The sequence below is a fragment of the Penaeus vannamei genome, chromosome 11 (genome assembly GCF_042767895.1).
Source record: "Penaeus vannamei isolate JL-2024 chromosome 11, ASM4276789v1, whole genome shotgun sequence".
NCBI classification, from domain to species: Eukaryota; Metazoa; Arthropoda; class Malacostraca; order Decapoda; family Penaeidae; genus Penaeus; species Penaeus vannamei.
Window position 1 is genome coordinate 6,557,665 of NC_091559.1, and position 12,930 is coordinate 6,570,594.

Below are 12,930 nucleotides of genomic sequence, written 5' to 3' on the forward strand. Positions count from 1 at the left end.
CTCCTTACCTCTATCTCTCATTCCCCCTCCCTCCCTCTCTCATTCACTCCTCCCACCCTCTCTCTCATTCTCCCTCCCACCCTCTCTCTTTCTCCCTCCTTCCCCCTCTCTCTCATTCTCCCTCCCTCCCACCCTCTCTCTCTCTCTCCCTCATTCTCCCACCTTCACTCTCACTCTCCCTCCCACCCTCTCTCTCTCATTCTCCCTCCCTCTTTCTCATTCCCCCTCCTTCCCTCTCTCTCATTCCCCCTCCCTCCTTCCCTCCCTCTCTCTCATTCTCCCTCCCTCCTTCCCTCTCTCTCTCATTCTCCCTCCCTCCTCACTCTCATTCACCCACCCTCTCTCTCATTCCCCTCCTACCCCCTCTCTCTCTCTCATTCACCCTCCTCCCTCTCTCTCTCATTCTCCCTCCCACCCCCTCCTCACTCTCATTCCCCCTCCCTTCCTCCCTCTCTCATTCTCCCTCCTTCCTCTCTCTCTCTCATTCCCCCTCCCACCCTCTCTCGCATTCTCCCTCCCACCCTCTCTCTCATTCTCCCTCCTTCCCTCTCTCTCTCTCTCTCTATTCCCCCCCTCCTCTCTCTCATTCACCCTCCCACCCTCTCTCTCATTCCCCCTCCCACCCTCTCTCTCTCATCCTCCCTCCCTATCTCTCACCCCCCTCCCTCCCTCCCTCTCTCCCTCTCTCTCTCTCATTCTCCCTCCCACCCTCTCCCTCTCTCATTCTCCCTCCTTACCTCTATCTCTCATTCACCCTCCCACCCCCTCTCTCTCATTCTCCCTCCTTCCCTCTCTCATTCTCAACGTACGGTTATCGATCCTGGCGGGCGTGGCAAGTCGCAGGAGGGCAATGTCGTTGCAATTGAGGCAAGGAGTCCCGTAATCCTCGTGCACGACGACCTGCTCGACGGCGATGTCCTGCGGGGAGGGGGCGCAGCGGTTCTTCTGGCAGTCCGGGTCCTGGCCGACTGTGTGCTCGCCGACCCGCACGCTCTCGCTGGGACGAAGGGAAGGGGGCGTGGTTAGGTCAGGGATTCGTATATTTTTTACATATATTTTTTTAAATTATTACATATAAATTATTACAAATATTAAATTATTACATATATTTACATATAAATTATTACAAATATTAAATTATTACATATATTTACATATATTAAATTATTACATATATTTACATATATTAAATTATTACATATATTTACATATATTAAATTATTACATATATTTACATATATTAAATTATTACATATATTTACATATATTAAATTATTACATATATTTACATATATTAAATTATTACATATATTTACATATATTAAATTATTACATATATTTACATATATTAAATTATTACATATATGTACATATATTAAATTATTACATATATTTACATGTATTAAATTATTACATATATTTAAATTTTTAAAGTATTACATATATTTTTTAAAGAGTTTTTAGGGTTTATTTTCGTTGTTTTTTGGGGGGTTTGTTAACCTTCGCTGTTGGGTTTTGTTTGTTCATTCCCATGTTTCGTTTGCTTTGTTATTGTTTTTCTGAGCTAGGTTGGGTAACTATCTGTTTTGTTTCTTATTTTCCTTGTTATTCCATATTGTCTATTGAGGTTTTCCTTTATTCTCTTCTATATGCGTTCTTAATTTCACTCATCTAATTCTACATTGCATCTTATTTACACATCTCTTTCTCTTTTCTTATTTACACATCTCTTTCTCTTTTCTTATTTACACATCTCTTTCTCTTTTCTTATTTACACATCTCTTTCTCTTTTCTTATTTACACATCTCTTTCTCTTTTCTTATTTACACATCTCTTTCTCTTTTCTTATTTACACATCTCTTTCTCTTTTCTTATTTACGCATTTCTTTCTCTCTCTCTCTCTCTCTCTCTCTATCTATCTATCTATCTATCTATCTATCTATCTATCTATCTCTCTCTCTCTCTCTCTCTCTTTTTTTTTTTTTTTTTTTTTTTTTTTTTTAATCCCGCCCACCCGGTACTCACAGAGACAGAGTGGCGCCGCTGTGGACGCAGTGAGCCGCCGTCAGCACGTAGCGTTCAGAGATGAGGACGCCGCCGCAGAAGAACCGCCTTCGACCTTCAGCGTCTGTGGGGGGAGGAGGGGGGGGGGGGAGGGAAGCGCGTGTAGATGTATTTGTAGATTTATTTTATAGATTTTTTAATTTGTAGATTTATTTGTAGAATTATTTGTGAATTTACTTATTTGTAGATTTATTTGTAGATTTATTTAGAGATTTATTTGTAGATTTATTTGTAGATTTATTTAGAGATTTATTTATAGATTTTTTAATTTGTAGATTTATTTGTAAATTTATTTATTTGTAGATTTATTTAGAGATTTTTTATTTGTAGATTTATTTATAGATTTTTATTTGTAGATTTATTTATAGATTTTTATTTGTAGATTTATTTATAGATATTTATTTGTAGATTTATTTGTAAATTTATTTATTTGTAGATTTATTTATAGATTTTTATTTGTAGATTTATTTATAGATTTTTATTTGTAGATTTATTTATAGATTTTTATTTGTAGATATACTGGTAGATCTCTTTATTTGTTGATTCATTTGTAATTTATTTATTTGTAGATATGGTAGGTTTATTCATTTGTAGATTTATCTATTTGTAGATTTCTTTACTTTTTTTTTATCTACTCGGTGATTCATCTACTCGAGTTTTTTAATGACTTGTATTAATAGAGTGATTTGTGCTGAAGCTCGCTTTTTTAACCGTTTTAATATTCGCCAAGGACTATAATAATGAAAAAGCACATATCACTAATAATGATAATAATAACAATAACTATAACAAATATCACGATACTATAGATCATAAAAGTACACTAACAACAAAATTCATAGTAAGAACGACACAAAGCAAGGTCTACACTTACTTCTTCCTCGAAGCAGAATCATCCAAGGCCAAGACAACAGCGGAGCAGGTTCTCCTATGATCCGGTCTACCAGGGCGGTCTGACCACACTCGCGAGGCAAGAGGTCTCTCCCTCGTAACTGTAGCGGAAGGAAACGGACTTAAAATGAATACTAACTTAGAGTAAAGGATCATCATCATTGCGGAGCTAACGCCGACGGGGGCGCATAGCCGCATCCACCCTTTGCTTGTACCTGCGAGGGTCCCTCATGGCAAGTCGCCAGGCAGGGACTCGGCCCATCTTAAGCTCCTCGCGACAGGTTTGATCGATCTGCCCGAGCCACGACTTCCTAGGTCGACCCACAGGCCTCCCCCACCTAGGGCTGTCTCGAACAGAGACAACCTGGTGGGCGGGATCATCCTGAGGGAAGCGAGCCAGGTGGCCGTAAAGCCTGAGTTGGCGATCACGGATTGTGCAGGTAATAGGTCTTGTGCCAGTCTCACGGTGCATCCGTTGGTTGGACACATGGTCCCGCCAACAGCACCCTATGATCCGGCGAGACTCCAAGGCGCAGGATAGTGTCCAGGTTTCACTACCGTAGAGCAAAACTGACACTATCAGGGCCTTGAAGACACGAAGCTTGGTCCTTCTGCACAGGTAACGACATCTCCAAATACTCTGGTCGAGAGAGAACATGACCCTTGCTGCCAGGCCAATCCGTCTGCTGACTTCCTGGTCTGACAGTCCAGAGTTATGAACTACACTACCAAGGTATGTAAAGCTCTCTGTGACTTCAATGTCCTCGCCACAAGCACATACCGATTGAACAGGTTCTCCTAGTATGTCCCCAAAGCCCTGGAACTTGGTCTTGGTCCAGGAGACCTCTAGACCCAAGGGCTTCGCTTCATTACTAAATGCATCGAGAGCCACCACTAAGGATTCCAGAGACTTAGAATGGCAACATCATCAGCAAAGTCAAGTTCGGTAACCTTGATATTGCCCAGAGTTGCTCCACAATGACAGTAGCTCTGGCCATTATCCAGTCCATGCAAGTGCTGAAAAGCGTTGGTGCAAGGACACAACCTTGCCTCACTCCTGAACTAACAGGAAAGAAGCTTGACAGGCCCCCAGCACACTTTACAGCACTTTCAGTACCAGTAAACTGACTTGTATACTTGTTGGAATTCCTCTCAGTCTCAAGATCTCCTAGAGTGATTCCCGATGCACTGATCGAATGCCTTCATGAGGTCGATGTAGGCTGCAAGCAGCCCACGCCCGAACTCACGACGGCGCTCTATGATGACTCGAAGCACAAGGATACGGTCTATTGTGGACTTACCAGGAGTGAATTCAAATTGCTCCAGTCTCTGATGCCTCAGTAGGTGATCTCTGATACGTCTCAGGATGTGGGCAAGAACCTTGCCTGGTATACTGAGCAGTGTGATGCCTCGGTGATTGCTGCAGTTCCATCGGCCTCCCTTCCCCTTCCAGAGAGGGATGACCACACCCCTCAAAAGGTTAGGGGGAACGGTACCAGACCGCCAGATGGCAGCCAGAACATGCAACCCCTGCGCCATAGGTTCCCCACCAGCCTTTAACAGTTCAGCTTGGATGCTGCATATACCAGCTGCTTTACCACTCTTCAGCTTAGAGATCGCCCCCCTAACTTCGGTTAGGGAGGGAGCATCCTCACTGATGGGTGGGTCCGGCAACGGAATCTCGGCACTCCCCGCATCCAAGTTAACTGTTGGTGGGTCAACCTGGTACAACTGCTCAAAATACTCAGCCCAACGTTCCTGCACCGCAACAGGATCTGAGATGATCTGACCACTTACTGAATGAACTGCTGTCACCTGTGAAGAGGGCTTGAAGTTCAGCTTTCTCAGCGCTTGGTATGCAGGACGAAGGTCATTTACTAAGAAATGGCCTACCTCCTCAGCAAGATTCCTAATAAACTGTTCCATGTCCCTTCTTAACAGTGACCGAGTTCTGTACACCTGGGAACGGTGCAAATCCCGATCCCTTGCCAGACGAGCTGCACGCCAAGCATCTGTGGCATCCAGTATCTCCTGCCAGATGAAATTTCGCCTTGCTCTCGGGCGTTCACCAATCGTCTCTTGAGCTGCATCAAGCATTTCACGTTTGAAAGTGTCCAACAGAAGTACAGGGTCCGACAGGTTGTCGAGCACTGTGAAACGACTAGAGACTGCTTCAGCAAACCCCCAGGCACATTCCCTCTCCCTCAGCCTGTCCAAGTAAAACACCCTGGGGTGATCATTGGTCCACTGGGGGTTTTGAAATGGACTCGGAGGGTAGCCACAACCAATCTATGGTCAGTACCACAGAACTCGGCACTCCTATACACCCTGCAGTTCTGGAGGATCCTCCAATGAGGGCTAACATGTGGTCGATCTCCTTGGCTGCATTACCCGCATCGCTGTACCATGTCCAGCAATGTGGGTCTGGGTGCTGGTACAAGGAGCCAGAAATCCTCAATTTCTGGGACCTAGCAAAGTCCCGGAAAAGGAGGCTATTCTCGCTGCCTGTATCAGCTCCCGTACCATGGGGACCAACAGACATAGCCATAGCTCATAGCCAGCTCGATCACAGCCAGATACCGCATTGAGTAAAGGATACAGGCTTAATGTGATAAATATGGGCTCAAGATAAAGGATATGGTCTCAAGGATAAAACTTTGGAGTACAGGATGTGGAATTCAAGGCATAAATGAAAGCTGGAAATGGAAGATACAGGCCTAAAGTAAAGAATACGAGCTTAAAGTGAAGGATGTGGCTTAAAGTGATAAAAAAGAGCTTGCAGAGGAAGACATGGATTTAAGCTAAAGGATATGGGTTTCAGGATGAAGGATACGGTTTTGAAGTGAAGGATAAAGATTAAAATGAAGAATGTGGCCTGAAAGTGCGGGATACGAGCTTAATATGGGATTACAGTAAAAAATATTGCTCAAGATAAAGGATATAGACTTACAGTGGATACAAGCTTAAGGTGGAGGATACGTGCTTGCAGTGAAAGACACGAACTTGTAACGAAGGAAATGGGCATAAATTGAAGGACACAAACTTGCAGTGAGAGATACGGGACTATAGTGAAGATTATGGGCTTATAGTGATCGATACGAATTTGAAAGATTCAGGATTAAAATAAAGGATATAGGCTTGAGGTACTAGATACGGGTTTAAAGTGAAGAAGGGCGCGTGCTTAAAGCGAAGGGTACGGGCTTAAATTGAAGGATATGAGCTCGGCGTGAAGGATACGAGCTTAAGATAATCAAATTTACTTTACTTTGTACCTGGGAGAAAATAACCTTTTCTGTTTACCTTCTAAACATTATTATGGCTTCTGCAATATTTGTGTTCAGTGAACAAAAATGATTTATTTATTTTAATCGGCAAAAAGAAACGAGTTTGTTAGTTATTGTTGAATTGTATATATTTTTTATTTCGCGATAGCTATTATATATTCTTCCCTTTTAAGGAACAGAAAACTTTCGAATTTTCTTTGTATAGATTTATCATTATTATTTTCCTTTTGGGTGATGAGGGCCAGAAATGCCATAGAAAATGACCATGGCATAAAGAGAACCAGAGATAAAAAGAGGCAAAAAGTGGGCCAGAAATGCCATAGAAAATGACCATGGCATATAGAGAACCAGAGATAGAAAGAGGCAAAAAGTGGGCCAGAAATGCCATAAAAAATGACCATGGCATATAGAGAACCAGAGATAAAAAGAGGCAAAAAGTGGGCCAGAAATGCCACAGAAAACGACCATGGCATAGAGAGAACCAGAGATAGAAAGAGGCAAAAAGGGGGCCAGAAATACCACAGAAAATGACCATGGCATCTAGAGAACCAGAGACAAAAGGAGGCAAAAATGAAAAAAAGGTAAAACTGAAATCAAATTCAGTTTCTCTCGCCCTACTCACAGACGGTCCCGGAGAAATAACAGGCTGTGTATCTTCACAACACACAAGGGCCCTCCCTTCTGTGACAGAACATATAGCGCTGAAAAAAAAATCAAATAAGCATAAGTAAATAATCAATGAAATAGTAAATAGGAGAAAAATGAAATAGGAGAAAAATCAAATAAACATAAGTAAATAATCAATGAAATAGGAGAATAATCAAAAAAACATGAGCAAATAATCAATGAAATAGGAGAAAAATCAAATAAACATAAGCAAATAATCAATAAAATAGTGAATAGGAGAAAAATCAAATAAACATAAGCAAATAATCAATAAAATAGTGAATAGGAGAAAAATCAAATAAACACGAGCAAATAATGAATGAAATAGTGAATAGGAAAAAATCAAATAAACATAAGCAAATAATGAATGAAATAGTGAATAGGAGAAAAATCAAATAAACATGAGCAAATAATCAATGAAATAGTGAATAGGAGAAAAATCAAATAAACACGACCAAATAATCAATGAAATAGTGAATAGGAGAATAATCAAATAAACACGAGCAAACAATGAATGAAATAGTAAATAGGAGAATAATCAAATAAACATGAGCAAATAATGAATAAAATAGTGAATAGGAGAAAAATCAAATAATCAATGAAATAGTGAATAGGAGAAAAATCAAATAAACACGAGCAAATAATGAATGAAATAGTAAATAGGAGAAAAATCAAATAAACATAAGTAAATAATCAATGAAATAGGAGAAAAATCAAATAAACATGAGCAAATAATGAATGAAATAGTAAATAGGAGAAAAATCAAATAAACACGACCAAATAATCAATGAAATAGTGAATAGGAGAATAATCAAATAAACACGAGCAAACAATGAATGAAATAGTAAATAGGAGAATAATCAAATAAACACGAGCAAATAATGAATGAAATAGTAAATAGGAGAAAAATCGAATAAACATGAGCAAATAATCAATAAAATAGTGAATAGGAGAAAAATCAAATAAACATGAGCAAACAATTAATGAAATAGTAAATAGGAGAATAATCTAATAAGCATAAGCAAATAATCAATAAAATAGTAAATAGGAGAAAAATCAAATAAACATGAGCAAATAATCAATAAAATAGTAAATAGGAGAAAAATCAAATAAACATAAGCAAATAATGAATAAAATAGTAAATAGGAGAAAAATCAAATAAGCATAAGCAAATAATGAATAAAATAGTAAATAGGAGAAAAATCAAATAAACATGAGCAAATAATGAATGAAATAGTAAATAGGAGAAAAATCTAATAAACATGAGCAAATAATCAATAAAATAGTGAATAGGAGAAAAATCAAATAAACACGAGCAAATAATGAATGAAATAGTAAATAGGAGAAAAATCAAATAAACATGAGCAAATAATCAATAAAATAGTGAATAGGAGAAAAATCAAATAAACACGAGCAAATAATGAATGAAATAGTAAATAGGAGAAAAATCAAATAAACATGAGCAAATAATCAATAAAATAGTGAATAGGAGAAAAATCAAATAAACATAAGCAAATAATGAATGAAATAGTAAATAGGAGAAAAATCAAATAAACATAAGTAAATAATCAATGAAATAGGAGAAAAATCAAATAAACATAAGCAAATAATCAATGAAATAGTAAATAGGAGAAAAATCAAATAGTCATAAGCAAATAATCAATAAAATAGTGAATAGGAGAAAAATCAAATAAGCATCAATAAATAATCAATAAAATAGTGAATAGGAGAAAAATCAAATAAACATGAGCAAATAATCAATAAAATAGTGAATAGGAGAAAAATCAAATAAACATGAGCAAATAATCAATGAAATAGTGAATAGGAGAAAAATTAAATAAACATAAGCAAATAATGAATGAAATAGTAAATAGGAGAATAATCTAATAAGCATGAGCAAATAATGAATGAAATAGTGAATAGGAGAAAAATCAAATAAACATAAGCAAATGATCAATGAAATAGTAAATAGGAGAAAAATCAAATAAACATGAGCAAATAATGAATAAAATAGTAAATAGGAGAAAAATCAAATAAACATAAGCAAATAATCAATGAAATAGTGAATAGGAGAAAAATCAAATAAACATGAGCAAATAATCAATAAAATAGTGAATAGGAGAAAAATCAAATAAACATGAGCAAATAATCAATGAAATAGTGAATAGGAGAAAAATCAAATAAACATAAGCAAATAATCAATAAAATAGTAAATAGGAGAAAAATCAAATAAACATGAGCAAATAATCAATAAAATAGTAAATAGGAGAAAAATCAAATAAACACGAGCAAATAATGAATGAAATAGTGAATAGGAGAAAAATCAAATAAACACGAGCAAATAATGAATGAAATAGTAAATAGGAGAAAAATCAAATAAACATGAGATAATAATGAATGAAGTAGTAAATAGGAGAAAAATCAAATAAACATGAGATAATAATGAATGAAATAGTAAATAGGAGAAAAATCAAATAAACATAAGCAAATAATGAATGAAATAGTAAATAGGAGAAAAATCAAATAAACATGAGATAATAATGAATGAAATAGTAAATAGGAGAAAAATCAAATAAACATAAGCAAATAATGAATGAAATAGTAAATAGGAGAAAAATCAAATAAACATAAGCAAATAATGAATGAAATAGTAAATAGGAGAAAAATCAAATAAACATAAGTAAATAATCAATGAAATAGGAGAAAAATCAAATAATCAATGAAATAGTAAATAGGAGAAAAATCAAATAAACATGAGCAAATAATGAATGAAATAGTGAATAGGAGAATAATCAAATAAACATGAACAAATAATCAATGAAATAGTAAATAGGAGAAAAATCAAATAAACACGAGCAAATAATGAATGAAATAGTAAATAGGAGAAAAATCAAATAAACATAAGCAAATAATGAATGAAATAGTAAATAGGAGAATAATCAAATAAACACGAGCAAATAATGAAAAAAATAGTAAATAGGAGAAAAATCAAATAAACATAAGCAAATAATCAATGAAATAGTGAATAGGAGAAAAATCTAATAAACATAAGCAAATGATCAATGAAATAGGAGAAAAATCAAATAAACATGAGCAAATAATGAATGAAATAGTAAATAGGAGAAAAATCAAATAAACATGAGCAAATAATCAATAAAATAGTGAATAGGAGAAAAATCAAATAAACATGAGCAAATAATCAATGAAATAGTGAATAGGAGAAAAATCAAATAAACATGAGAAAATAATGAATGAAATAGTAAATAGGAGAATAATCAAATAAACATAAGCAAATAATCAATGAAATAGTAAATAGGAGAAAAATCAAATAAACACGAGCAAATAATGAATGAAATAGTAAATAGGAGAATAATCAAATAAACATAAGCAAATAATCAATGAAATAGTGAATAGGAGAAAAATCAAATAAACATGAGCAAATAATGAATGAAATAGTAAATAGGAGAAAAATCAAATAAACATGAGCAAACAATGAATGAAATAGTAAATAGGAGAAAAATCAAATAAACATAAGCAAATGATCAATAAAATAGTGAATAGGAGAAAAATCAAATAAACATGAGCAAATAATCAATGAAATAGTGAATAGGAGAAAAATCAAATAAACATGAGCAAATAATCAATGAAATAGTGAATAGGAGAAAAATCAAATAAACATGAGCAAATAATGAATGAAATAGTAAATAGGAGAAAAATCAAATAAACATGAGCAAATAATGAATGAAATAGTGAATAGGAGAAAAATCAAATAAACATGAGCAAATAATGAATGAAATAGTGAATAGGAGAAAAATCAAATAAACATGAGCAAATAATCAATGAAATAGTGAATAGGAGAAAAATCAAATAAAGATAAGCAAATAATCAATAAAATAGTAAATAGGAGAAAAATCAAATAAACATGAGCAAATAATGAATGAAATAGTGAATAGGAGAAAAATCAAATAAACACGAGCAAATAATGAATGAAATAGTGAATAGGAGAAAAATCAAATAAACATGAGCAAATAATGAACGAAATAGTAAATAGGAGAATAATCAAATAAACATGAGCAAATAATCAATGAAATAGTGAATAGGAGAAAAATCAAATAAACATGAGCAAATGATCAATGAAATAGTAAATAGGAGAAAAATCAAATAAACATGAGCAAATAATGAATGAAATAGTAAATAGGAGAAAAATCAAATAAACATGAGCAAACAATGAATGAAATAGTAAATAGGAGAAAAATCAAATAAACATGAGCAAAGAATGAATGAAATAGTAAATAGGAGAAAAATCAAATAAACATGAGCAAATAATCAATGAAATAGTAAATAGGAGAAAAATCAAATAAACATGAGCAAATGATCAATGAAATAGTAAATAGGAGAAAAATCAAATAAACATAAGCAAATGATCAATGAAATAGGAGAAAAATCAAATAAACATGAGCAAATAATCAATAAATAGTGAATAGGAGAAAAATCGAATAAACATAAGCAAATAATCAATGAAATAGTAAATAGGAGAAAAATCAAATAAACATAAGCAAATAATGAATGAAATAGTAAATAGGAGAAAAATCAAATAAACATGAGCAAATAATCAATGAAATAGTAAATAGGAGAAAAATCAAATAAACACGAGCAAATAATGAATGAAATAGTAAATAGGAGAAAAATCAAATAAACATGAGCAAATAATCAATGAAATAGTAAATAGGAGAAAAATCAAATAAACATCAATAAATAATCAATGAAATAGTGAATAGGAGAAAAATCAAATAAACATGAGCAAATAATGAATAAAATAGTGAATAGGAGAAAAATCAAATAAACATAAGCAAATAATGAATGAAATAGTAAATAGGAGAAAAATCAAATAAACATAAGTAAATAATCAATGAAATAGGAGAAAAATCAAATAAACACGAGCAAATAATCAATAAAATAGTAATTAGGAGAAAAATCAAATAAACATGAGCAAACAATGAATGAAATAGTGAATAGGAGAAAAATCAAATAAACATGAGCAAATAATGAATGAAATAGTAAATAGGAGAAAAATCAAATAAACATAAGCAAATGATCAATGAAATAGTGAATAGGAGAAAAATCAAATAAACATAAGCAAATAATGAATGAAATAGTAAATAGGAGATAAAGAGAGAGAGAAAGGGGATTATCATTATTGCTAGCATCATTATTTTCACCACCACAATTATTTTCATAGTTATGGTCATCCTAATTATCATAAATATTACTATTATCATCATTATCACTATCATTATTATCATCACCATTATCCTTACTATTATTAATATTATCATTAATGTACATATTATCATCAACCTTATCATTATCATTATCATTTTCACTGCCATCATCTTATCTTTTATCATCATTACTATTTGTGTTGTTTTTTTGTTTTATTCTTTATTATTTGTTATTTGTTTTATTTATTTATTATTTACTGAAAATTCTGCCCTGACTGGGAACACTGACTGGTCTTAAAATTACAATTCATAGTCAGGAGAAATAATTCTAATTTGTTCTTATTTCATCATTCTCTCCCCTAAAAAGCTCATTTCCTAACATCACTGTTTGTTTTTTTCACCATCGTCATATCTATTTTTATTCGTACTTACCTCACTGTCACGTGCACTCTCTGTATACTTTGCATCATGACCATTTTCACTGTCAAAACCACTCTCATCCGCATGTTTCTCGTGTCACAGTCTCAAAATCACTCTCATCCGCATGTTTCTCGTGTCACAGTCTCAAAACCACTCTCATCCGCATGTTTCTCGTGTCACAGTCTCAAAACCACTCTCATCCGCATGTTTCTCGTGTCACAGTCTCAAAACCACTCTCATCCGCATGTTTCTCGTGTCACAGTCTCAAAACCACTCTCATCCGCATGTTTCTCGTGTCACAGTCTCAAAATCACTCTCATCCGCATGTTTCTCGTGTCACAGTCTCAAAACCACTCTCATCCGCATGTTTCTCGTGTCACAGT

General features: G+C 34.3%; 1 protein-coding gene across 1 annotated transcript in view; it reads right to left on the reverse strand.

The window, feature by feature from the left end:
- Window positions 1-12,594, reverse strand: part of LOC113825570 (serine protease easter) — a 20,625-nt gene extending 8,031 nt beyond the window's left edge. The window contains exons 1-5 of the mRNA XM_070127394.1: window positions 12,560-12,594; window positions 6,862-6,940; window positions 2,939-3,056; window positions 2,026-2,128; window positions 810-997 (exon numbers count right to left, since the gene is read on the reverse strand). Coding sequence (XP_069983495.1) covers window positions 810-997; window positions 2,026-2,128; window positions 2,939-3,056; window positions 6,862-6,940; window positions 12,560-12,594 — 523 coding nt within the window. The remainder of the gene's footprint in view (window positions 1-809; window positions 998-2,025; window positions 2,129-2,938; window positions 3,057-6,861; window positions 6,941-12,559) is intronic.
- Window positions 12,595-12,930: the final 336 nt, after the last annotated feature.